Genomic DNA, 22425 nt, shown 5'->3' with positions numbered 1-22425 from the left:
ATGCAATTAAATGGTTTAGTTCCTATAAATAAAAGTTTAATTCGCCGCCGGTAAAGAAATCATTTATTGATGAATAATTAATTTTATTTATTTGAAATAAACTGTTCTCTGTGTGCATAATTATATCACGTATTTCAGAGGCCATAAAATATGACGTGTCGGTGGTTGTTCACGTTTAAAAATTGGAAGCACGACTGTGTCGTGCATGCACATTTGTATGGATTTATTAATGAATTTCTTTAATTAACATTTCTACGCAGTTGCGGCTTTTACCGAAAATTTGCTATCTGATTTAAGCAGCCGCACCACCAATCAATACGTTTTAATAAACCAATTTATATGGTGGTGCACAGTGATCGGATGGTTTTGCTCGAGATGTTTATTTATTTCCCGGTAATTTATTCATACGAATTGCTGAAAATTCTGTTTATTCAGTCGCTAAATTTCAGGCGCTGATTAAATTGGATTTGACTTTGTTTGATGCGCCGGGAAACAAATACTTCACAATAAAGGTCTGAATCGCTCGGTAGTTGCATAACGATCAAAATCATCAACAGTTTAAAGTCACGACACTATTAGAAAATCAAGTGGTCATGAAAAAAAAAAGAGTTGGAGTAATTTGAAAAAAAAGTCCTCTTGTTGCGACGAGATCATCAAAGAGTAATCGTGTTAAAACGTCGTTTGCGTTGTCCACCACCTGGCGCTAAATTCGCAGAGAGTGCGAATTTTCTCGTAATGTTACGTTGTCTTGTTCTTAACGATAACCTGATAGCGCTTAAGCCGTCTTAATTGCGGTTGGCTCAACCGGCGCCATTAGAATGGCCTTTCGATCACTAACAAAACCGAAAATTATAAATCACTGTGACGAGGCAAATCTGCTGACAAGGGACCACTCAAGCTTTTCGAATGGAACGTGCGAACCTTTAATTTATGTTTTGTGATTAAGCTCTCGGGGCTAAAAGTTAAATTCCCTAGTTAGGGTAATTTATTTTGACTGCAACTGATTACCAAACTATTTTAGTTTCAGCTTGTTACGTATTAAAGATCAAAGCAAACCTGTCCGGGCTGAATAACGCACTATTAATTATTCTTGTTTATCAGTCAACAAACACGTACTAAGTTTACAACAAGTCCTAACACCCAGCTTAGGCCTCGATGCAATTAACCGAAGCACAATTAGGGAACTTAATTACCACCGAAGGTAATCAAAACCGGTCATGCGGAATGGTCAGCCGGTAAAGTATTAAACGACCCCGAATCTCTCGCGCATAATAGGATTATCGTATCATAACTTGATTCTATTACGCCGTTTAGACCACACTTACGCCATCCGGAGAGAGTTAAAGTGAAGATGGGCAGCTGAGGGAAATACTGGATGCTTTCGGTTGCACAAAATGTGAAGAGTCGATTTTGAAAATTACATCAAACATGAACGTGTAAATTCGGGGTTTCGCACAGGGTTCTTCGCGAGAGGGGTACTTCTGAATTTTTATTTTGCCGCAACCAACAATACCAATGCCAGTAACTACTAAATCAATGTGTTATTTCTTTTTTTGTTCGACACTGTCAGAATTTGGGAATTTTCTCCTGTGTGAACGGATTTTGTTAAATTTGACAACTTGTCAAAACGAAACGTCAAGCTAATTTTAAAGATTTTAAGTGATTTAGAGCCTTTAAGGGGCTCGTAGAACAAAAAAATGTTGTATTCAACTCGTTCTTGTGTAAATTGGCCTTTTTTGGCACTCGTGCACTCATGCCAAAAAAAGGCCAATTTACACACGAACTCGTTAAATAAACTACTATTAAATTATTAGAAATCAAAGTAAGTTGGATATATTTGTCAAAAATGTCAGATTGGTGTTCGAAATGAGGAGCATATCAGTTTTTTCGTCGCTATTGTAAAAACAAATTTTTCGAATTGACAAAGATTTTTTGCTTTAACGTCAAAGCGACAGGACTAAGAGCCGTCGTGGATTCAATTATTAATATTATTATTTTCAAAATTTGAAATCAAGATATTGTTGCAATGTGTATAATGGGTTGCGGCAAAAAGAAATTCAGAAATACCCCTCTCGTGAATAACTCTGTATATCTACATATCCGATATGCTACTTTGTTACCACCATTGACGCCCTAAAATCATAGCAAACCCTATTTCTATTTTTTTCTACTTGTTAAACGAAAAATGTGTAATAAAAAATTGACGACTTCGCGGCGCTTATATGTACATATATGTGCTTTGCAAAAAACAGTTTTTTTTAGAACTAACTAGAATTTTGCTGGTTCTGACTTTAAATTAAATTATCTATGTTGATGATAATTTTTCCTATTCGTTAACGATTTTGTTATCGTTGCGAGTGACTGTGTGGTAAATCAGAGTGGTCGTCAAGTTCCGAAATATGTAAAAAATGTTGAATTTTTTGAACAACGTAACAATTACTGCACCGGAAATTACACGTGTTCCCAGTTGATATAAGTTTATACAGTGTCGAGGCAGCGAACCGTGCATTTTGCGGAAGTTAATGACCGTGACTATCTAGCAGCCCCAAAACCATAAATTGCCAACTTACTCATTCTCTGACTCATTATGAGCACATTTTGATGACGGCATATGCCCTTCAACACGCACATCCACCGTAATTAACTATTTAATTCGCGTCTTTCGCACGTTTTCCCTTGTAAAAATCGCCGGGGGATGTAAAATGAACCGTCAATTGGGCCGCCCTTGCACACATGCTAAAAGGTAAATATCCAAAGGCTGCCGGGGGTGACTTAAGCATGTGTAAATATCTGGTCGAATTACATTTCCATTAGCATTGTTTAAACAACCACCTTCACATGTACGGACGTACGGTCCGGGGGTGAATCCGGGCTTCGGCACGCACACACCTAACGAAACCGAACCCAAAGAATGGTGACAAATCGACTTCATTAAGGGAGGAAGCGACAGGATTGGGTGGAGCTCACCGGGCGCAGTTTAATGTTAATGTGAACCATTCGTCGACGCGTATTGCTGGTTGCGTTTTTTCTAGAATCGAACTGACCACAAGTATGATACAACGGCTCTTGTAAAAATAATTGTTGCTGAAATGTACCCAGGTTCGCTTCATTACGTCCGGTTTAAACTTATCGCAGTTGACTATTAATTCTTGCGAGGAGGTTATCGAGTAGAAATGAAATATTCCTTCGCCCCCGACCTGCCTCCGAGGCGCGCCCGTCTGTTCATAACATCTTCTTTGTTTGTTTACTTAGGTGAACCAAATTTACAATTTTAGTACGTCCCGTTCATCCTATACTCACACGCTGGCGAGAATTTTAATTAGTTTTCTACCTGAGACGGGCGGTGTGTTCGACATTTTTCCTTTTTGCTTTGTAAAATCGGTTTTCCTTGCTAATTTATTTACAAGACGCCGTGTCATTTCGTGATGTAATTAATTAACGAGCTCTCTTCACCGGAATTATTCCAACAGGAACAATGAACAACACAAAAGCTCCGAAACTTTGTTAGCAATAAGTCATAGATCATCTCGTTAAGCATTTCGTCAAAGCGCGCCTCCCATAGGAAAAGGGGCTGGAAGCAGCGCTAAATAAAGTCAATGCGGACCTGTGCGGTTATTGTACACGACAAAAGAGGACGTGGAATAGAATGGCGCAAGGATTTGTTATTTAATTAGGAAATCTTGAATCGGCTTGAATATTCATATGTTTTCGCGAAATAGAGCTCACTGCTTAACATTTGTATCCTCTTCAGAACCAAAACCATATTTATGAATTTGAACCACAACGACAATAACAATCTTTTTTCGGTAACCGAACGTTTAATAGCCAAAAAAAAAATAGTGTGTGCCGTACGACAAAAGTGAAAACTTCTATGATGCTCGTTACTGATTTTAAGTAATATGTACCTATTCTATAAAAAATATATCATTATGGATGACTTGGAGAAATAAGGAGCAAGGCATAAATAATTAACATTATTTAAATCCAATGCTGTTTTTAAATAAACATCAAAAATCTGTATTTTTCCATAGAAACTGCAAATACGTCCGCTTCTAGAGATACACTCTGGCAAAATTTGTGAGGTTAGGTTTGGATGTTTAAGTTTTATTTTCTTGACGATGATATTGAACACAACAGAAGTTTTCATAGCAATACCAATACCCTGTATTAAGATAATTTGTCCATTTTCCTCTTCACATTTTCCTACACAAATTTTTCCAATATAGATGAATTGTTGAAGCTATAATTATAATTGAGAATTACGTATTAAATCCCACATTCATCTGTAAACTTACAATATTTGTCGTATCTTTATCGTTTACATTATATTATATAAAACTATACAGGGTATTTCACGAGTGATAATGAGCCTGACGTAATTTAAAATGCAACCCACAATACATTTTCAAAAAAAGCCGGTCATTTTAATTTCCGTAGCCAGATTTTTTCGGAAATATAGCGTGGGTTGCATTTTAAATTACGTCAGGCTCATTATCACTCGTGAAATATCCTGTATATATAAAGTTACTCCTATAGCTCTGCACTGTGGTCAGTCAGGTCACAACACAACGTACAATGAAAATTTAAAATTGACAAGTGACGTACAGTTGAAAAAATTGCTTTTGTTTCGTGGCACACCGTGTGTTATAAGATTTGTACACGTACACGTTAGGCAGATTAGGTGTGAAATTTACAGGCTAGAAAAGACTATCGCCGTTTCAGTGCTATAAAAATAAATCCCGCAAACCTATTTTTGCCGCAACTAATAATAATTCAAAGTAAATACTCGTAGAGCCGTAATGGCTGCTGGCAATTTGTACAGTGAACACTGCAACGCTCGTGTATCTTAATTAGATCCTTTGAAATATCAAACATTTAAAATTAGACCTTTACGTAAACGAGAAAAATAAAATGTTCTGGATGTTGTTTAAGCGCCGAACTACGGATATCGTTCCTAAGTTGAGTAACGGAACGGCGCATTCATTTACTTTATTCTCGAGAACATGTTTGATGTGGAATTTCGTTTACACTTTATTGAATACATTTTAAATTAATTAAATATTTGATTAGTCGAATCAAAGGCCTTTTAAATGTTTCAGACAACAAAAGTTCATCGCGAAAACGTTCCCTTCAAATTAATTGATTTCGTAATTAGTTTTTCCTGAGGGAGATGATCGTGACGTGCGCCACTGTCCGATCCGCCGTCTCCACACACAAAGACCCATATTCGGTCGATATCTATCAGTTCTGGATCTTTGATGGTGGGATGCTGGGCCTTTATCCTTAAATTCTCCCCCAATCCGATTAGGATGGCGTTTCTATAGGTATGGAGCCCTGTAGGTGGCCATTGTGTGCATGTATTTGTGACTTAACTTTGTTTCCAAAATAATTACGAGATAACAATGTGCCTGTTCGTGCCCGACTCTGTTATCAGAAGCATATTTGTATTTGAGCTACAACTTTTAACACGGGGGACCCCGTTAACTAACTTTCAGCCGCCGAGGATTCTGGTGGATAATTGATGGCGCTAACACAACGAGAATTTGCGAATTTCCAAAACGACAACGGATAAAGCGACGCGCAGCGAACACTCGGTATATATCGAAAGTACGTGGTGCGACATTCTTTTCGTAAAATTAAACTGACGGCTCATTTAGCGGACGAATAAATTAACTGCGAATTCCAGCTTGTAAATCTTTAAACCTTAAACTTCCGAATCTCGTTCGTTAATAATTTATGAAAAATAAGGAAGCTCCGTGCTCGTCTTTGTTCGCCTTCCCCGTGACACTCTTTAAATCCCTATTGTTAAATCTTTTAACTAATTATTAGCGGGCGGCGGAGAAAAAACGTGCGTTGTGCGGAATTATTGTCCAAACGTCGCAATTTGTTTGCGGCCTTTTTCGTCATCAATTCGGTTCGTCCGCCGCAAACTCGCAATACCGACGCAGCACTGTTGCGGTTAAATTTGCTAAATTATCGTTTAACGCCATCACTCGGTATAACAAATACACATAAATGGCGCAATTATCGGTGTGTCGGCTAAAATCGCTGATTTATCTTGCAGTCGCGGCCATTTATAGAAATCGCATTTCGCTTAACTTAATTTAAATCAAATTAGCAACGAGTTTGTAAATTAGTTTTCTTACTCCGGCCAAGTTGGCAAGTGAAGCGTAAAGAATTCCTTTTCTAATCTGATTAGATGGATAATTAACTATTGTCTGGTAATTCTATTCATCCGCGGATTCCCCCACTCTGAAGATTTTTCAAATCCGATTTGAATTTCAGCGGTGCTGATAGATTGTCCATTAAGTTTGTTGTTGTTTGTTTGTGAACTAGTTCGCAACATCAATTAGGCCAATTTTTGAACCGAAGCGTTGCGGGAAAATAGTACACAGTGGATGGGGGAAAGAAAACATTTTTATCTACAATATCTGAACAGGATTGATTAAATGCCAAAAGCAGGTCTACCTACATGCATTCAAACAAAATCGGCGATTGTTTTGCATAATGCTTAGGAATTGGAACTTGTCATGGCGTTTTCAAACCGTAATAGAGTCTAAAACAGTTTTTTGTTGGGCAGATTGAAAAACAGAAATAAAGGGAGAACAAATAACTCAAACGCTCTATTCGATCAATATCGATCTTGCTAAATATGTACGTAACAAATATAACGTTAACAACCTGTACCGAATAGAATATTAGCTAAAACAATGTGACTTTACAGAAGCTGTTAACAATTTTTTTTTCGTTGGTGGAACGGAATGAATTACCTGTACATAATATTTGCAACAAAACATTCCGCACGGAGTTAAAATACAAAAGTGAAAGCATCAAAATTGTGTGTGCGTCACTGGAAAAATACGACCAAATTTAAACGTTTATTACCTCGTTTATTTGTTTTACCACAACCAGATTTACGAAACATAACATGTTATTTAGTCGATTGTAATTTCCAGATAAGCAATTTTTATTATTATCACCAGAAAACGTTTAAAGTTTTTTACTTGCAAAATACGGAAAAATTCTCCATGCCAGGTAAAACAAAGATTTTTGCATATTTTACTTGAATTATGAAAGTTACGTAAAAAATAAAATAGAAAGCGTGTGATTTTTGAATTTTTTATCAATGAACCCTAGGGATTTACATGGTGTAAATTTTATTTCGTGTTAATGGTTTTTCTACTGCTAATTTCAAAATGATTCACAGCTAAACTGCCAAAAAAAAATTTTTTTAATGGCAACACATATTTTTTTTTTAATTGTAATAGAGATTTTTATTCTGAAAACAACAATGTATCACCAGTATACACTTACATACCAAAAACACAAAAAAAAATTGCAAAAATCTCTACTATCGTCTATACTGCATTTTGCGCTAATCATTGGCCGCATATCTGCGCAATCCCACATGTTATTAGTTGTCATTTATTTTTCCAGCTAACATAATTTGGTTATTACATTGTAATGCAACGCATTTTGATAGCTTCTTGCTTGGTGTTCGTCATTTGTTTCAAAAGTTAGTGCTATTTTTTTATGTGAAGTTATACTTGTGATACATTGTTGTTTTCAAAATAAAAATCTCTATCAGAATTACTATAAAAAAATATGTATTCCCATTTGAAAAAAAATATTTTGACACTTTAGTCTTGAAGCCCTTGGAGCTATACGTGAATTTGGTAGGCCGTTTTGTAGCCTATTTACAATCATTTAATTTGGTGTACAGATAATTAAAATCCTCCGATAAACAAGGGAGCTATGGACTCGTCTTTTTTTTTGGGACACCTGTATAACCGGGAAAGTGATATACATATAACTAAAATTTAGTATTTAGTATTTAATATACAACGTGTAACAGAAATAAGTACATTAATTTTAACTGGTAATAGAACTCGTCAAAAGGAACAACTTTTCTATCTACCATTTTGCCGAAAAACGATGTTTAATTCAAAAAAAAAAATTGGAGAGATTTTTCACTAAAATAACTCTACGCCACTAAATACTGCAATGGCTAATTGAGATCAGCGCTAATATGAAAAAAACGTCCATTTTCACCCAGAAAACATGTTTTAACGCAGAAATCGAAATTCAAAGAAATCTACCCGTATAGCAAAAAATCCACTTCGTAAGAATCTGTTTCAGGTTTTTAGGTAGCTTAGTTTTGGAGATATGAACGGTTTTAGGAAAATCTTTCCAATTTTTTTAAGCCACTACGCAACGTTTTTCGCCAAAATGGCAGAGAGAAAAGTTGTTCCTTTTGATGAGTTCTATTACCAGTTAAAATTAATGTATTTATTTCAGAAACACCCTGTATAAACTTTCCCGGTTATATACCTAATTTGACATCTGTCAAAATTAACCTCAAAATTTACAATAAATTAATGTTTTTTAAGGCTTCGCCTAAACGAACACGAAAAATGTTATTCAATTTTCGTTTCACTCGCGTTTTAAACTGGCCCACTCGTGCCAAAAAACCCCAATTGACACACGAACGAGTTGAATACAACGTTTTTTTGTTCGACGAGCCTCTTAAAGGCTGCAAATCGCTTAAAATCTTTAAAATTAGCTTGAGGTTTCGTTTTGACAAGTAGTGACATTTATCAAAATCCGTTCACATAGGAGAAAATTCTCAAATTCTGACAGTGTCGAACAAAAAACAAATTAATGCTGTTAATTCTCGTGTTGTCAATACTTAACAAAATAGGAAAAGGGAAGAGGGCGTTGCTTGGTGATCTTTTAATTCGTGACTGTTTAAAAATTAAAATTTGACAGGTGAAGGAAGTAGTCGATAAAAAACACGTTTAACTTTTAGAATTTATTTACCGTATTGTGCATACATAAAATGCCAACTTTTTGTATAGATAATTTCAAGTCATGTCCATTACAAATATTATAATTGTTCTGGACAGCAATTATATAAAGCGAAATAATTATTCGCTTACGGTACGTGTCTAAAATTAATTACCACCACGTTCGACTGAATATGAAATTAAATTTAATAATAGTAAACCAGCAATTAAAACCCCACCAATAGTGACAAATTGTTCTCTCTGCGACAACATCGATAAAAACCCTCCGATTTCATAATCACCCACTGCCTTATCCATCTGAAAAATGCGGCAACAGCAGCAGCGCGCCTCGACTTTGACAAATGAATTTTATTTAGTTCTTTTCAAGCCAGCGGAGACAAATGGTCGAATCGTAACAGAATATAGACTGGGCCGCCAATAAATGTATTAATTCAACATTCAGACCTTCATTATGCACGGACGCCCCATATTCCACTAGAGGGTCAGCCGTTATGCGAATACTTATTTGACGACTGACAACTTGTTGATCGTCTCTCCAATTAAACGACGCCAAGTTTCAATTCGTGTTTGCCTAACAGTTATCCCGAAAGAAAATTAATCGATTCCGGACCTCTCGAGCTATTCTTCTGGGAAATATGTCTTTGCGAGAAGGCTTGTTTGTCTTACCGGAAAGATAAATATTGTTTCTGTTATTTTTTTATCGCTAGATTCGCAGAAGAATGAAAGGGGCACGGTCTCTTTCGGACCCTTGAATTAATTTTGACCAAAGTCGAAGCGAAGCACAACATCCAAACAAACCAAGAAATGTGTTGTCGATTAAAAAGTGAAATTTTCTCTTCGTCACAATATGACGTAACTGCATAATGAACATTAATAATAATAATGGTATACAAATACAATAATACGGTGCGCTTATGTGTGCATCAGCAAGATACACTTTGTAGTTAATTTAATATTGTTGGAAATTCTGTTTCAATGCAGTCGGATTTAGTGGAATTTATAGAAGACAGGATAATGCATGTAAATGATGCGACATAAATTATGTGTAATGCACCAAGTGAAAAATTTATGTCGTAAAGAACAAGGTTTTCGAGAGCGCACCGGATCTTGTGGTTGCCGACGTCATCAGTTCCCCGATGCACCGATAAAATAAGACGACTTGTGTTGTACGTAAGATTATCAACATCGGCAGGCAAGAAATACGCCCGATCAAGTGTAGAACGCCTTTTTGGCGAGCTGCAAGCGAACAGATGTTAGCTTTGTTCGTTTGGCACAACACCAACACTCTAAATCCGGTGGAGAACGCGCTTTTATTTCAATCTTTTAACTTTCGTGAGAATCTCGGAGCTACTCGAATAATTAAAACGATTTCATCTGGAATATTTCCAGACTTTTACGAAAGTTTCACTTAATTCAGTTTTTGCTTCAATTATCTTTAGATTATTAAACAATACCCCCTTTATTGCGAAGCACGTTGCTACGGCTAATCTCATTAAGATTCCCGATGAAGAATTCGATTTTTTACAGTTTTTTACCAGAAGAATGGATCAAGTTGACGGATTGTCCGGACGAAGCTTTTTATGAGATTTTTCCACAGAGGGAAGGAAAAACTGAGCAGTATTTATTATTTATGAGACAGTACCGCATACTTTAACAAATCGTTCGTGACCAACAAATCAGTTGGTAGATTAGCACAAACGATTTTCTTTAATCCGATTAAAAGAACATTCGATCTGTTATTAACAATTTCGCCTAAGGCATATTACGTTTAGTTTAAAATTAATTATTGATTCATAATATTTATTAATAATGCTCCATTCCTACCACTGACCCGCAGTTAACCGGCATTCAGACTGAACTTCGTCTTTACGGGTACTGCTACCGAGTAATAACAAGCAAATTGATAATTATGTGAAGCAATGGCAACCCTCAAACCCTAGTCCAGCTTGACTATTGGTCATCCACCACGTTTCTGCAATTACTCAAAAAATATATACCTATGTTACTACCAGACTAAACCATTATGCTACAATTAAGAATGTTATTTATTCACAGATGATTATTACCATAAATAAAATTACTTGACAACAAACCGAATTTTTTTGTACAGTGTTGATTTTATTATACTGCAAGATCAACAACTAGCTTTGAGACTTTATTAAAATTAGAGCTTTTCACAACACACCTTTTCTTAATAAGTTCTCCATCTTTCCTTAATTAATATACTGCTTGATAGTAAATTCAAACTCGTGGACTGTGAAAATGAAATGTTTAATAAAATATTTGTTTTGGCTATTCTGGTTATACATTTTTTTCCCTAGAACATACGTTCAACGTCGCATTTAGTACCAAAATCAGTTTTAGGTTATGTTTTGATTTTAACCCCTTTTAAAGTGAAATGAAGCAACTAAAGAAAGGAGTAATTTTATAAAATCTATGAAGGAAACGTCCAAACGACAAAGCTAAACAATCGAACAAAACAAATTAATCTGTACGGTCTTTAGAATTTAACATTACAGAAAATATACGAGCTGCTTTTTGTAAGATCTCCTACATTTTACAATTTTTTATTTCATTAAATTTCAATTCTCTTGACCATTTTAAATTTAAACAAAGAATAATTTGACGAATCAGAAATACCAACCTTATAATATGAAAAACAACTACAACTTTATTTGTTAGATATGTATTTTATCGATATTGCTCTGGTCTTTCTTTATTTATTAAAAAAATAATTATTTTTATGGAGACCAACACGGTGGGTTCTTAAATGAAATCGAAGTTACTTATTACGGACTTCAACGATATTGCATCTTTTTTTTTCTAATTATGCATCTATTAAGAATGTTTTTCTTACAAGTGACAGAAGTAAATAAAATGGTTTTGTTTTAGAAAGAAAATGATTCTATTGATGCCGTGGATCATTCGAATCGCCTAAATTACTGTTTTTAGCAATGGTATAAAATTTAAATAAATATTGTCTATTTTTGTATACTCGACGTGAATGATAAATGACAGAGCTGTCCTTTGTAGATGTATTCTGAATGATTTGGTATAGAATAAAACGATCAACCATCTAATCAACAAGTAGTAATCGGTACAAGTAATAACGCTTTGCTTTTTTATTGTGGAAAATCTGTCGTTTTTCCAGTCTGTTATTAAGGAGTCTCGAAAAAATGTATTATTTATTGATGATTATAGACGAACGGAAGGTTGAAATTGGAAGAAATGCGATCTAAACGAAATGTGTAATAAAAATCAATTTTGCCCGCCCACGGCCCAGGTGTCGACTCTTCATTATCGGCTCGTTAAAAATCCCACTAATAAATTTAAAAGCCCGGAAAAGTAATTTTAAACAATGCCCGGAATGATTAATTATATCAGAGAGCGCGCGACACTCCGTATGTTCATGGCTGTTTAAGTCGGAGTCGGTGATGTTGCAAGGTTTTACAGTAACACATCACCCGCTCTACTAAAATTGATGATTAAAGTAGTTCCCAGGTGAGATCGTACAGCGTTCGGCTCCGGTCGCCGCTGCCCGGACCGCTCCGGTTAGGGGTTTCCTCCCTTAACTCGCAGAACGCCTGGCGTCAGTAACGTTTCGGTGTCGAGCTGGGGTGGTTTTTTCGTGCCACTTTAACGCGGCGTCGGTTCACGCCGTCACTCGCAAATGACATAAGATTGACGATTTTTCACCCCGGAAGAACAGGTTTTGTGCGGGTTCTTGGTGAAACTGTGAGGTGCACTATGTATTTGGTTTTGGTTCTTGGGGCGATTTGCTGCTCCGTTTCTTGTCAGACCCTGGTGCCGGACGAGGAGGAAACAGGTCGGTCCTAGTTGGGAAAGTCGGAAAATTGGGGGTCGGTGGTGTTGCGATTGTCGGAAATCGGGAAGGCGGCGCGACGGGGACGCACACCACCCGACCGACAATAAATAATTATTGCTCTCACATTCATAATTCAAATTTTAATTTGTTTGTGTTGCGTTTTCATTCGCCAAATTTAACAATTCTAATAACTGACGTCCAATAATAAATTAGACGGAATTTTTCACATTTTAAAGCCGATTTTTTTTTTTTTTAATAAACGTACGCCCAATTTTATTAAGATCATCTGGTGAATTCCCTTTATTCTTTAACGTTTAATTAAGTAGATTCATGTCTCAAGGGTGAAATGATAAGAAAGTAGCTATTAAAATTTTATTTTTTTAATTATTACTTAAGCGTCTGATCAAATCTAAACGACAGCGATGATTTATTCCGAAATATTAACTGAACGGGTGCTATTAATTTAAATTAAAATATTAAAGTTCTGAATCTCACAATGATTTTTAACAGTTCTTTGCACTTTTCGTCATTTCAATATCACCAAGAAAACCAACAACATGACCTTTTTATATTTGATTATTATCAGTTCCATTGAATACGTATAAGTCTGTAAAACCTTTTAATTTAAAATATTAATAAAAAAGATTCTTTAAATATCAAAAGAATTAATTAATTTTTTAAGAAACAAAGAAATTTGAGAAATAAGATTAAATGTTTTTATCAGTAATTTTGGTAGATCGTTATTAATTTATAATGCGCTCTTTATGAAATTGTAATCTCATTCAACAGACGTTTAATTAAACTTATGAAACGGAAAATGAACATGTACGAGTATATTAGTCAAGATAGCGTTTCTTGAAGTTTTACCTTCTTTTCATACAAGGATACAGTTTTTGCTTCTGACAAAACCATCGTTTGGTCAAAATCAAAATTGTTGCAGGATCAAAAAAGATGAAATAAATTTTAAAAACTCCTGGACTGTCAAAATGAAATGCTTATTTTGACTGTCCGTCGTCATAATTTTAAATGTTTTAAATACTTTTAAGCTAAAGTCAGAGCAGCTGAGAAACAGAACTCCTTTGGCACAAACTTGTAATTTCTTCCAATGTTTATTATAACTGCTCTGTTCCATATAATAATTTGCTATAGACCTCTTCTCCATCTAATCTAATAGGCGTCGAAGAGTCGATTGTGAACGCACTATATGGATTACGGATTACGCATCAGCTGTGGTGCGTTCACAGTCGACTCTTCAACGCCTACTTTGAGGTGAAATTTAAAAAAACACCCGATATAATTTCCCAGCAATTATTGTTCAGCTTTTCACGTAAAATAAACAGGTTTCTTTGTTGTTGTTACAAAGTTGATTGATTTCCCAAATTCCATAACAAGGTAAAATACCCTCATTATCACGTGGGCTATTATTATGCAATACAGTTTCACCTTCACAAACAAAACAATTGTGGATTATGTAAAACATGCGCCACAGCTATTGTTATTTGGAATATAAATAAAACGTAGCTGCATAATTAGTCCATTCTTCCGTGATACACACACTGTGTAATTATTAATAAAATATAAAGATGCCGCGATAAAATTTTACGCTCCGGAGGAACTGCAATCAATATAAACATGAATGAAACGAAATTCCTCGAAGCAGAATCTAAAACCTCACCCCGTTCGTTTTATTAATAATTATTTAATTATTCGGTTTCCCCTAACTCGAACGAAACAACATTTGATTTGTGGCAACTTTAATAGGAAGTTAATAGCCCGACGACCCCTTCCATAACAAATTGTGGGCGTATCTCGCCCTCTTAATAAAGATAACGTACAGCCGGGAAAAATCCCGAATTAAAGGTACTTACAACCAGCCCTTCCTTACGTTGACGTTATGCTGATTTATGTTATCATTTCCCACAACAGTTGTTCTGTTGTTCTTTGTACAGACTTAACAATGAATTAAATTATCATTTAAATGGTAAATATTGTCGAGCGGCGGCGTTCTTCGGTTTCTATTCATCTTGCACAAGTCACGCCCCTTTAATAATCGCCAGTGGGGGCGGGGGAGGCGATTCGATGAAAGTCCGGAATTCTACTCGACTGAAAGGATCTAATAGAGAACCTGGATGTGGTCTCTTTTTTATTTTAATTCAGACAAACACGTAATTACGGAACGGATTGATTAAATTCGGCTTTCCGTACGCTACATTAAATTTTTCTCGGGGGTATTATTTATAATTTCGGAATTGATTCCGGTCAGCTAATTCCGGGGTCAGCTGGGATTTTTGTGTGTTTTATTCGTGTTTGCGACCCTCTCTCGTGACTGTTGGGTGAAAAGTGTTGTTTTAGGTGAGGGAATGGCTCTGTAACACGGCATGATTCATGTTATCGTGTCTGCGATACTTGCGGGCGGCCAGATGTTACAAGGTAATAACATTGGCAGGAATAGTGAGGCGACTTTTGGATTTTAATATACAACCGATCACACACCCACACACTCCGCTTATATATTGAGCCATATATTTGATATTTCCGGAAAAATTGACGTATACGCGCACACGTTTTGTATTTTTAATATTAAACTTTCGACGGATGAAATAGGGGTGTTTCGCACAGAACTCATTTGAAAAGGAACGTCAAATGGGAGACGCGCGTTAAAAACGAAATTCCACCAATAAAGGAGAGTCAGAAAGCGATTCTTGCTTCATTAGACCGAAAAATATGGCCGAAAAGTTATTGCCGAATATGAGTGCGGTTTTATGCAAATTTCAGATAAATATGACAAATGTGCTGTAAAAATTCCGTTTATGGAAATTAGCCACAAAAGAAAATTACCAGTTACAATATTATAAATATGGCGCGATTTGCTACTATGAAACAAGGTTTTTCAATTTGATATAACTAATTTAATCGACTGCAGCGCTACTTATAGAGGTGAATACAGAGTCTTGCAATTTACTCTTTGCGATTCGACACAATAATTACATCGATAGAACAAGGTTTTAGATTTGCTTTAGCTCAAACGATTATGAACATATCCTGGCACCTCCACCAATTTTGCTTTTGCTTACAAAATATGTTTCTAATTTTCTCAACTAGTGTTCGAAATAGGTAGAGTCATTCAATATTTTACAAGACAAACACAGGTTTTTAAACAGGGTCATTATAAATGATTGTCCCATCGCAGTTGGCGTTGAAAACCCACATAAATTTGGGATGTGCCGCAACGTTAGACAACCTAGTATCGTATGATCAAAAAGTCTTTGGATCGCGATACCAATGAAATGTAAAAACCATCTATAGAATTATTTTCTTCTTCTGTCCGTAGTTTTTATGTGTATTTCAAAGTAGCGCTAATCTCATTTAAACATAAACTAGTCGAATAAACCCAATTACCTACCATTGTCACCACGATTTCCATTACTGCAGTATGATTTAATAATAAATATTTTATGTTCTCTTTGAAACATTTTGAATTGTAACCTGCTAACTTGAAAGTTGTCAAGTAAATTTCAAAAATAATTGAAATAAATAATTTCATAGATACCTTGTTAATTCCACCGCAACCTTAATCCAAAGACTTTTTGATCATACGATAGATAAATTTACACTACCGCCAGCAGCGCTACCTACCGGCGATGCTAGTCTCACTCATGTTATAAAGTTTGCCGCACATTCAAGTACGCCTACTGCGATGAGACAATCATTTATAATGACCCCGTATTTCATCTGGCTTAATTGATATACTCCTTCCAGCGATCAATTCATAATTCAGGAAAAATGTAATAAAACCTTCATCAACTGTATATCTTTAGTTTCATTTGTGATCAAGTTACATCTGTAAAATCGCTCAAAAAAACAACGCTGCAAAAACTTTTTTTTTAGGATTGTTCCTTAATAAAGGTAAAATGATTTTGCTTTGATTATTTATAATTTTATTTTAATTTAATGGTTTTACGCGATTTCTCGCATTATTTCTACGTTAAAGTGAATAGAGCTATTCAATAATTATATTTTAAGCCTGAATAACGTGTACCGGAATTATTATATACCTTTCTGTCCTAGACCTAGAAATTCTCTTTCGTACAAACACTACGTCAGATAGTTCGCTTGATTTATTATTAATAAGGCAAATACTTAAAATAAAACGAACCTAGAATAATTAATGAGGGTGGAATTGTGCTCGAGTGGAGCTACAATTGTTGATCCCTTAAGAATGAGAACCTCCATATTGCAGAATTATTTCTATTAAATATATGTTATCAAAGTTTATTAAAAATTGAAACCTTTCAGACTTTATTATTTCAGTTCCTTATGTTAAAAGTATAAAATATTATTAATAGCGATATTGGACGACCCATTTACGTGGTGCTTTGTAATATTCATTTTTTGCCTAATTGATTATTTAAGACATGCACTTGTATCTATACTTATTTTAATGTAGACATGGACACAATAAGGCGCGTTAAAAATGAATGAAAGTATACGTACGTAGTCATTACGTGTTTCACAACATGAGTGTTCTGATTCTTTTGTAGTCAACTTATAAATGTAGCTCTTTTGATTTTGAAAAACTCTCCAACTTTCGCATCTTCGGCAAGCAAATTTTCTGAAGCTCTTAAACTAAAGAATTCGACTCAGTACTCTTGTCTTAATGTACCTTTTATTTCAAAGTTTCTAAAAAAATGATGTGGCCTTAGTTAACTGAGTAAAACTAACAGACACAAGACGACTAAATTACTACGAGCATTAGATCTTGGCAAGAGCTATGCAAAAAAATATAAATTCTAATTTCAAATTTTAAATGTGCTATCCATGGTAAAATGTCTTATCACATCTCACTACTATTGAGTGTACTTACATGGGAAATGATAAATTACAATAGTTATATTGCCAAATCTTAGTCCAATAGTTGTCGGTATTACTCACTTGTTACAGATGTACTTTATTGTTTAATTTAACAGTTGACAGTCGATCTAAGATAAATATACCGTGGAATGGGTTTGTCCGTACCGTAATAAAATTATTGTTACCTTCGACATCTCAGACTGTTGCGTTAGGACAATAGTTCTAACATTATCTGGTATGATGTATGGCATGTCATTAATTGAGTCGATAAACACGTACCCTGATGATGATGATGATGATAAACGCGGCAACGCTATTGTTCGAAAATGCCAATTAATAGGTAATTAGCAGTATCTAAGTTATTCATATGTTTGTGTGAGCAAACATCTGTTGTTAATTACGCCCCTGCTTGAAAAAAAACTCTGTAAATACTGCCGCTTGGTAAATTATTTCGGGTGACGATGGCAACGCGAAGAAGCAGCTCCTCGCTTTCTCACCTCCTCTCAAAGGTGGCTGCGGCTAAAAGAAGGGTGCAAACCGTCAGTCTTCAAATATTTAATTACAACAATTCCCGCCCTCTTTTCAAATGTTTGTCAAAGTCACTTTGACATTTCGTCGTATTTGCGCGCCGTTGCCGATTTGTTTTTCATACACTTCCGAACACTTTAATAATTTAAATTTAGAGCAAACCCAATTTTCTTACTCTCTCTGTTTTTCTTTTTTTTTCTTTGCACAATGGAGGGTTCCTATCGGGAAAATCGGATCGGGCCGCGGCGCCCTCTAATTATACGAATAAACTGGAGATTAATAAGCGGCCCATAAAAACTTCCGCGAAACAAATTGTGCGAAGTTAGGCAAAGGACCGTTTGAGAAAAACTCGCCGACTCGGGCTCGAACTCGAGAAAAATAAATCAAGAGGAAAGTTTGCAAAAATTTTACTTGACACATTTATTTGACATATTTCAAATTGTGAATCGCTACTTTTAATGGGGTGAAATTTTTTAATTTGTTACTTTTTTAGGCGGCAGAAAGAACGTTTAATTCTTAAGGCAGGTCCCCTCCTGACGCGTTAATTGGTCTCAGAATAAAACTCTTACAAAAAACAGGATCTACCAATAAAAATGGCATTTCAAAGATAACAAATTATTCCGGTAATGTTCATTTTGAATTCGGTTTATACAAAAATATCTACATAAATCAAGATAATGATGTCCTTTTGATCGAATACACTTCACGAAATGTACAAAAAAGATTAAATATTCAACAGGAGTAGAAGAAAAATCTTTGCTTTTTCGGTAGGTATTTGTAACAATTAAAACTTTGTGTAAGTGTTCCGTAAAGTGATATCGATGGTACTTTTTGCTTGAAACAAACAAGTTACCAATAATTACCCCATCAATTATTAACATCGAAACCGTACGTTTGAAACTTCTATTTTTGAACAGACCCACGTAAATAAGCCCGATCCATCGATTCGGCACGATCTTTCCCTATTCGAGTCTAATTTTCAGAAATTGCGTTATGGTTCGCAAATGGTCTTGTAAAATTTATGCATTCAGTAATTGGATGTTGACCGCCTCGAACAACTATTTCCGTTATTCAGAAATAAACACAGAGTTAATTGGCGACGCATTTAATTCAGCTGCGGAATTGATTCGGATCCGGCATTCGGTTTTAAAACTGGCGAAATCAAATTTGTGCATGATTATTCGATAAAACTGATTTAAATTTTGTATACACACATGCCGCGTTATATCTATTATTGATCAAACACGCTCTTATATGTAAAAATAGATGAAACGCTGATGATGGATCGAGTTGTGGACGCCGGTGTGCATTATTGCTGAATTTTATAGGTCCTGAAATGGGAAATAATGGGTCGGCCTTGAAAATGCGGAATTAAAATGGAAAAATGCGGAACGGGGTCGTGGTTCCGCCTAGACGAAATGTAAAACAGGAAAAACAGAAAACTGGTGTGTGAATGTGGTGAAGTGAAATGTTTCCATGATAGCATGTCTTGCAAATCAAGTTCTTGTTGTTAGATGCGAGAAATGAATTTCGATTTTGCGTAAGCACCTCTAAAATTGTTGACGGCGTGATTTGAGATTTTGCACGAATGCGTTAGCAAAATGTCTTGTTTTAATTGGATCCGGTGGTCGTAACTAACCGGTAAGGTACAAAAAGTGTACAAATCAAAAGTTGAACACTTTTGGAATATAAATCCGAAGTTTTAAGGGCCTTACCGAGTTAAATTTTGAATAAAAGGCTTTCGAAAATGGACCGAATAACATGGCATCTTATGGACAGGTGTTTCGCGGGCACATAAAAATTGAAATTGTGCAGTTAAAAAGCATTGATTTTATGACAAAAAACTACTGTAAAGATAGAAAATGACTTAAGGAATTCGCTGTGGCCCTTAATTACCATCCTTACCGGGCACTCTAAAGAGAAAAATTGCGAAAACTAAGAATAAACAGCTATTAATGCCGAAGTGTCAGCCATTTTTCAGACGACCACGTGACTCACCACCAAGCTAACGCAACGCGACCAACTCTGAGTCAAAACAAGATCCGATTAAAAATGTCAACTTATATATTTAATGATGATTTCTTTATAAATCGATACAAATAAATCGTAAATAATTTATCATAAAATTTTGATTGTATCATTGTAGAAAAATTTTGATTGTATGAATTTAGAAATCAGTTGCTCTATTGACTAGAAACTGAGACGACCGGACTAAGTACTTTTGCAAGAGGTTTATTCTCGCTTGTCCTATATCTTTCACATTTCTGGAAAGTTTGATTTAAAATGTCAAGCATCTTATTAACAACTTTGTAGACGTACCATTTAGTTGTGACAATCCAAAACCTGAATGTGGAAATACTAGGTACACTAAATTAACATTGGAGAAAGACGTAAAGAGTAAATAATTAATAAGTTCTGTTGTTTTATTTTGTACATGTTTTACTAACTTAGTCCAGATTTAATAATTTATTCAATAATCACCAGTACCTCTAGAAAAACGTGATTTATATAAATTTCCGTAATGATTTCTAATTTCAAGTCAATTTCTTATTGTTATTATTATATGCGTAGTATACTAAGTGTCCCAAATATAATATGAAAGTTGGCCATAATTTTAGCGAATTGACTTTTCCCACGACCCCCCTCGTTCGATGTTATTTTAAATTAATTGGAGCCCCGATGTCGAATTTACCCAGCGCCTAAGCAATTGTTTATGGAAACTTTAAACAAACACACACAAGGACCTTCCGACTAGACGAATAAAACGGTTGATTTTCCCTTTAACAAGTACCCAACGAGGCGATCCGTTTTTTTGAAAGCTAATTTTGATAAGACCGTCATTATCTCTAGTTCGTTGGCGAATCTCCGGCGGAATAAAAATAAATATCCCGTGCCGCACACGAAGAAAAGCGACATTTTCTTTTTCGTGACATAATTCGTTTTTAAGGGGATCGATACCAACAGTTGCTCCTAATGTGTCCTGGCAATCCTTTGGTAACGACTTTTAAATTGTTGTCCTGGCTTCGCCTTACGAGGACCATTATGAAGATCTTCGTCCTCGGCTCGTGTATTGTTTAAGGCGCTCGAATATTTGCATGTTGGGAAATCATGCGATCTTTATGGCTTTCGTGCCTCCACAAACCAAACAACTCGACTTGGGGGGCGCCGGGGGGAGGGGGAACGGAGACTTATAACAAGATCTCGTTAGGGATCGACGGCGCGCTTTTAATTTTTTTAGCGAAAATCTGCCACACCAATCAGTACGCTTCGCTTCATTTAACGGTAATCAACGCGAAAACTCCCGGTGTGAAGTGATTAAATTTGAAAAGGGCACGGGTCTTCTTATTCCGAAGTGTTGTCTCGTAAGAAGCGTACGCGATGTTTGCAGTCTTTCAAAGGGTTTCCGCTTCTTCCGAGGTTAAATAGCCTCGAGTCTTTAGGGTTATATAAAGTCGAAACATCCTTCAGAATTACCCAAATATCCTTGTTTTCCTTAGACTTTAACTAACTCAAAGACGAACACTTTGCACAACTTGTTCTCCAAAGTTTTGCTCTGGGAAAAACTTGCTAATTGTCGACGGGGACGAGTCGCCACTGGACACACACAAAAAACTCGTCCGAATTAACGAAAGTTGAATTAATTATATCTACGATTCTCTCGTCAATTAACATCCTTTATATTTAACGGTCAGTTAATTAGTTCACAATGTTCACGTTGGCAACCGTGAAAGATGAAAAGATATTTAAATCAACTAAAAATTGGCCATTGTTTGCTTTTGAGTTGAAAGGGAATTTTATATCCTTCTAACCGCTCTCGCAATTTAAGAAAATTGAGATTTTCGGCTTTGTAAGCTCGCGCCAGCTTTATTGTGCTTTTTTAATCATATTTGTGCAAAAGTGGAGCGTTTAACGCCTTTGGATTTTTTAATGAACATTTGTGCAGCTCAATGGAATAAAAACCAACCGTTCAAATTCTACAGTCTGTCCACAAATATACACGTGATCACAAATCTTTTTTTCGCATGATAAAATTGTCAGTTAAATACGAAACATTAACGAGCTCTCTGCATGTTTTATTGTTTTTTACGACGTTCTTTTAATAAACACATTCTGTACAGTAGAAAAAAATTCTGCCCCGATAACTGTTATTAAATAAGAAAACACAAAAAATAAAGGGACTCAAATAAAGCGACTCAGTTTTTGCTTTCGTGACCGAGTTTTATCTTTATTTGATGGTGGTGAAAAAAAAAGTGCGACTCCATTTTGAATTTGCTATTCATGTTAAATTGGATGAACTTTGAAGTTTAGTGAGTTAGTGGTCAGACCGGCGAGTTAATTATTAAAATCTAAGCCTAATGTCGGCCTCGGTGGACAAACACAGGAACACATTCAGGCAATTTAATTAATTAGGGA

The 22425-nt window shown here is 35.6% G+C and overlaps 1 protein-coding gene across 4 annotated transcripts in view; it reads left to right on the top strand.

Moving 5' to 3' along the window:
* Positions 1-22425, top strand: part of LOC138125072 (protein turtle homolog A-like) — a 191010-nt gene that overhangs the window by 81047 nt on the left and 87538 nt on the right. For 2 of the 4 annotated variants that reach the window (XR_011157335.1, XM_069040335.1), the window contains exon 1: positions 12392-12633. The exons of 1 other annotated variant lie outside the window; for it this stretch is intronic. Coding sequence is in view for 2 of the 3 variants with exons in the window: in XM_069040335.1 (XP_068896436.1) it covers positions 12555-12633 (79 nt within the window). In the remaining variant the exon portion in view is untranslated. Of the gene's footprint in view, positions 1-12391; positions 12634-22425 lie in introns of those variants that run through there. One more of the 4 variants, XM_069040332.1, reaches the window with a different exon arrangement.

The sequence above is a fragment of the Tenebrio molitor genome, chromosome 2, assembly GCF_963966145.1.
Source record: "Tenebrio molitor chromosome 2, icTenMoli1.1, whole genome shotgun sequence".
Taxonomy (NCBI): Eukaryota; Metazoa; Arthropoda; class Insecta; order Coleoptera; family Tenebrionidae; genus Tenebrio; species Tenebrio molitor.
The sequence above is the reverse complement of the archived record's forward strand: the minus strand, read 5'-3'. Positions and strand labels throughout refer to the sequence as shown.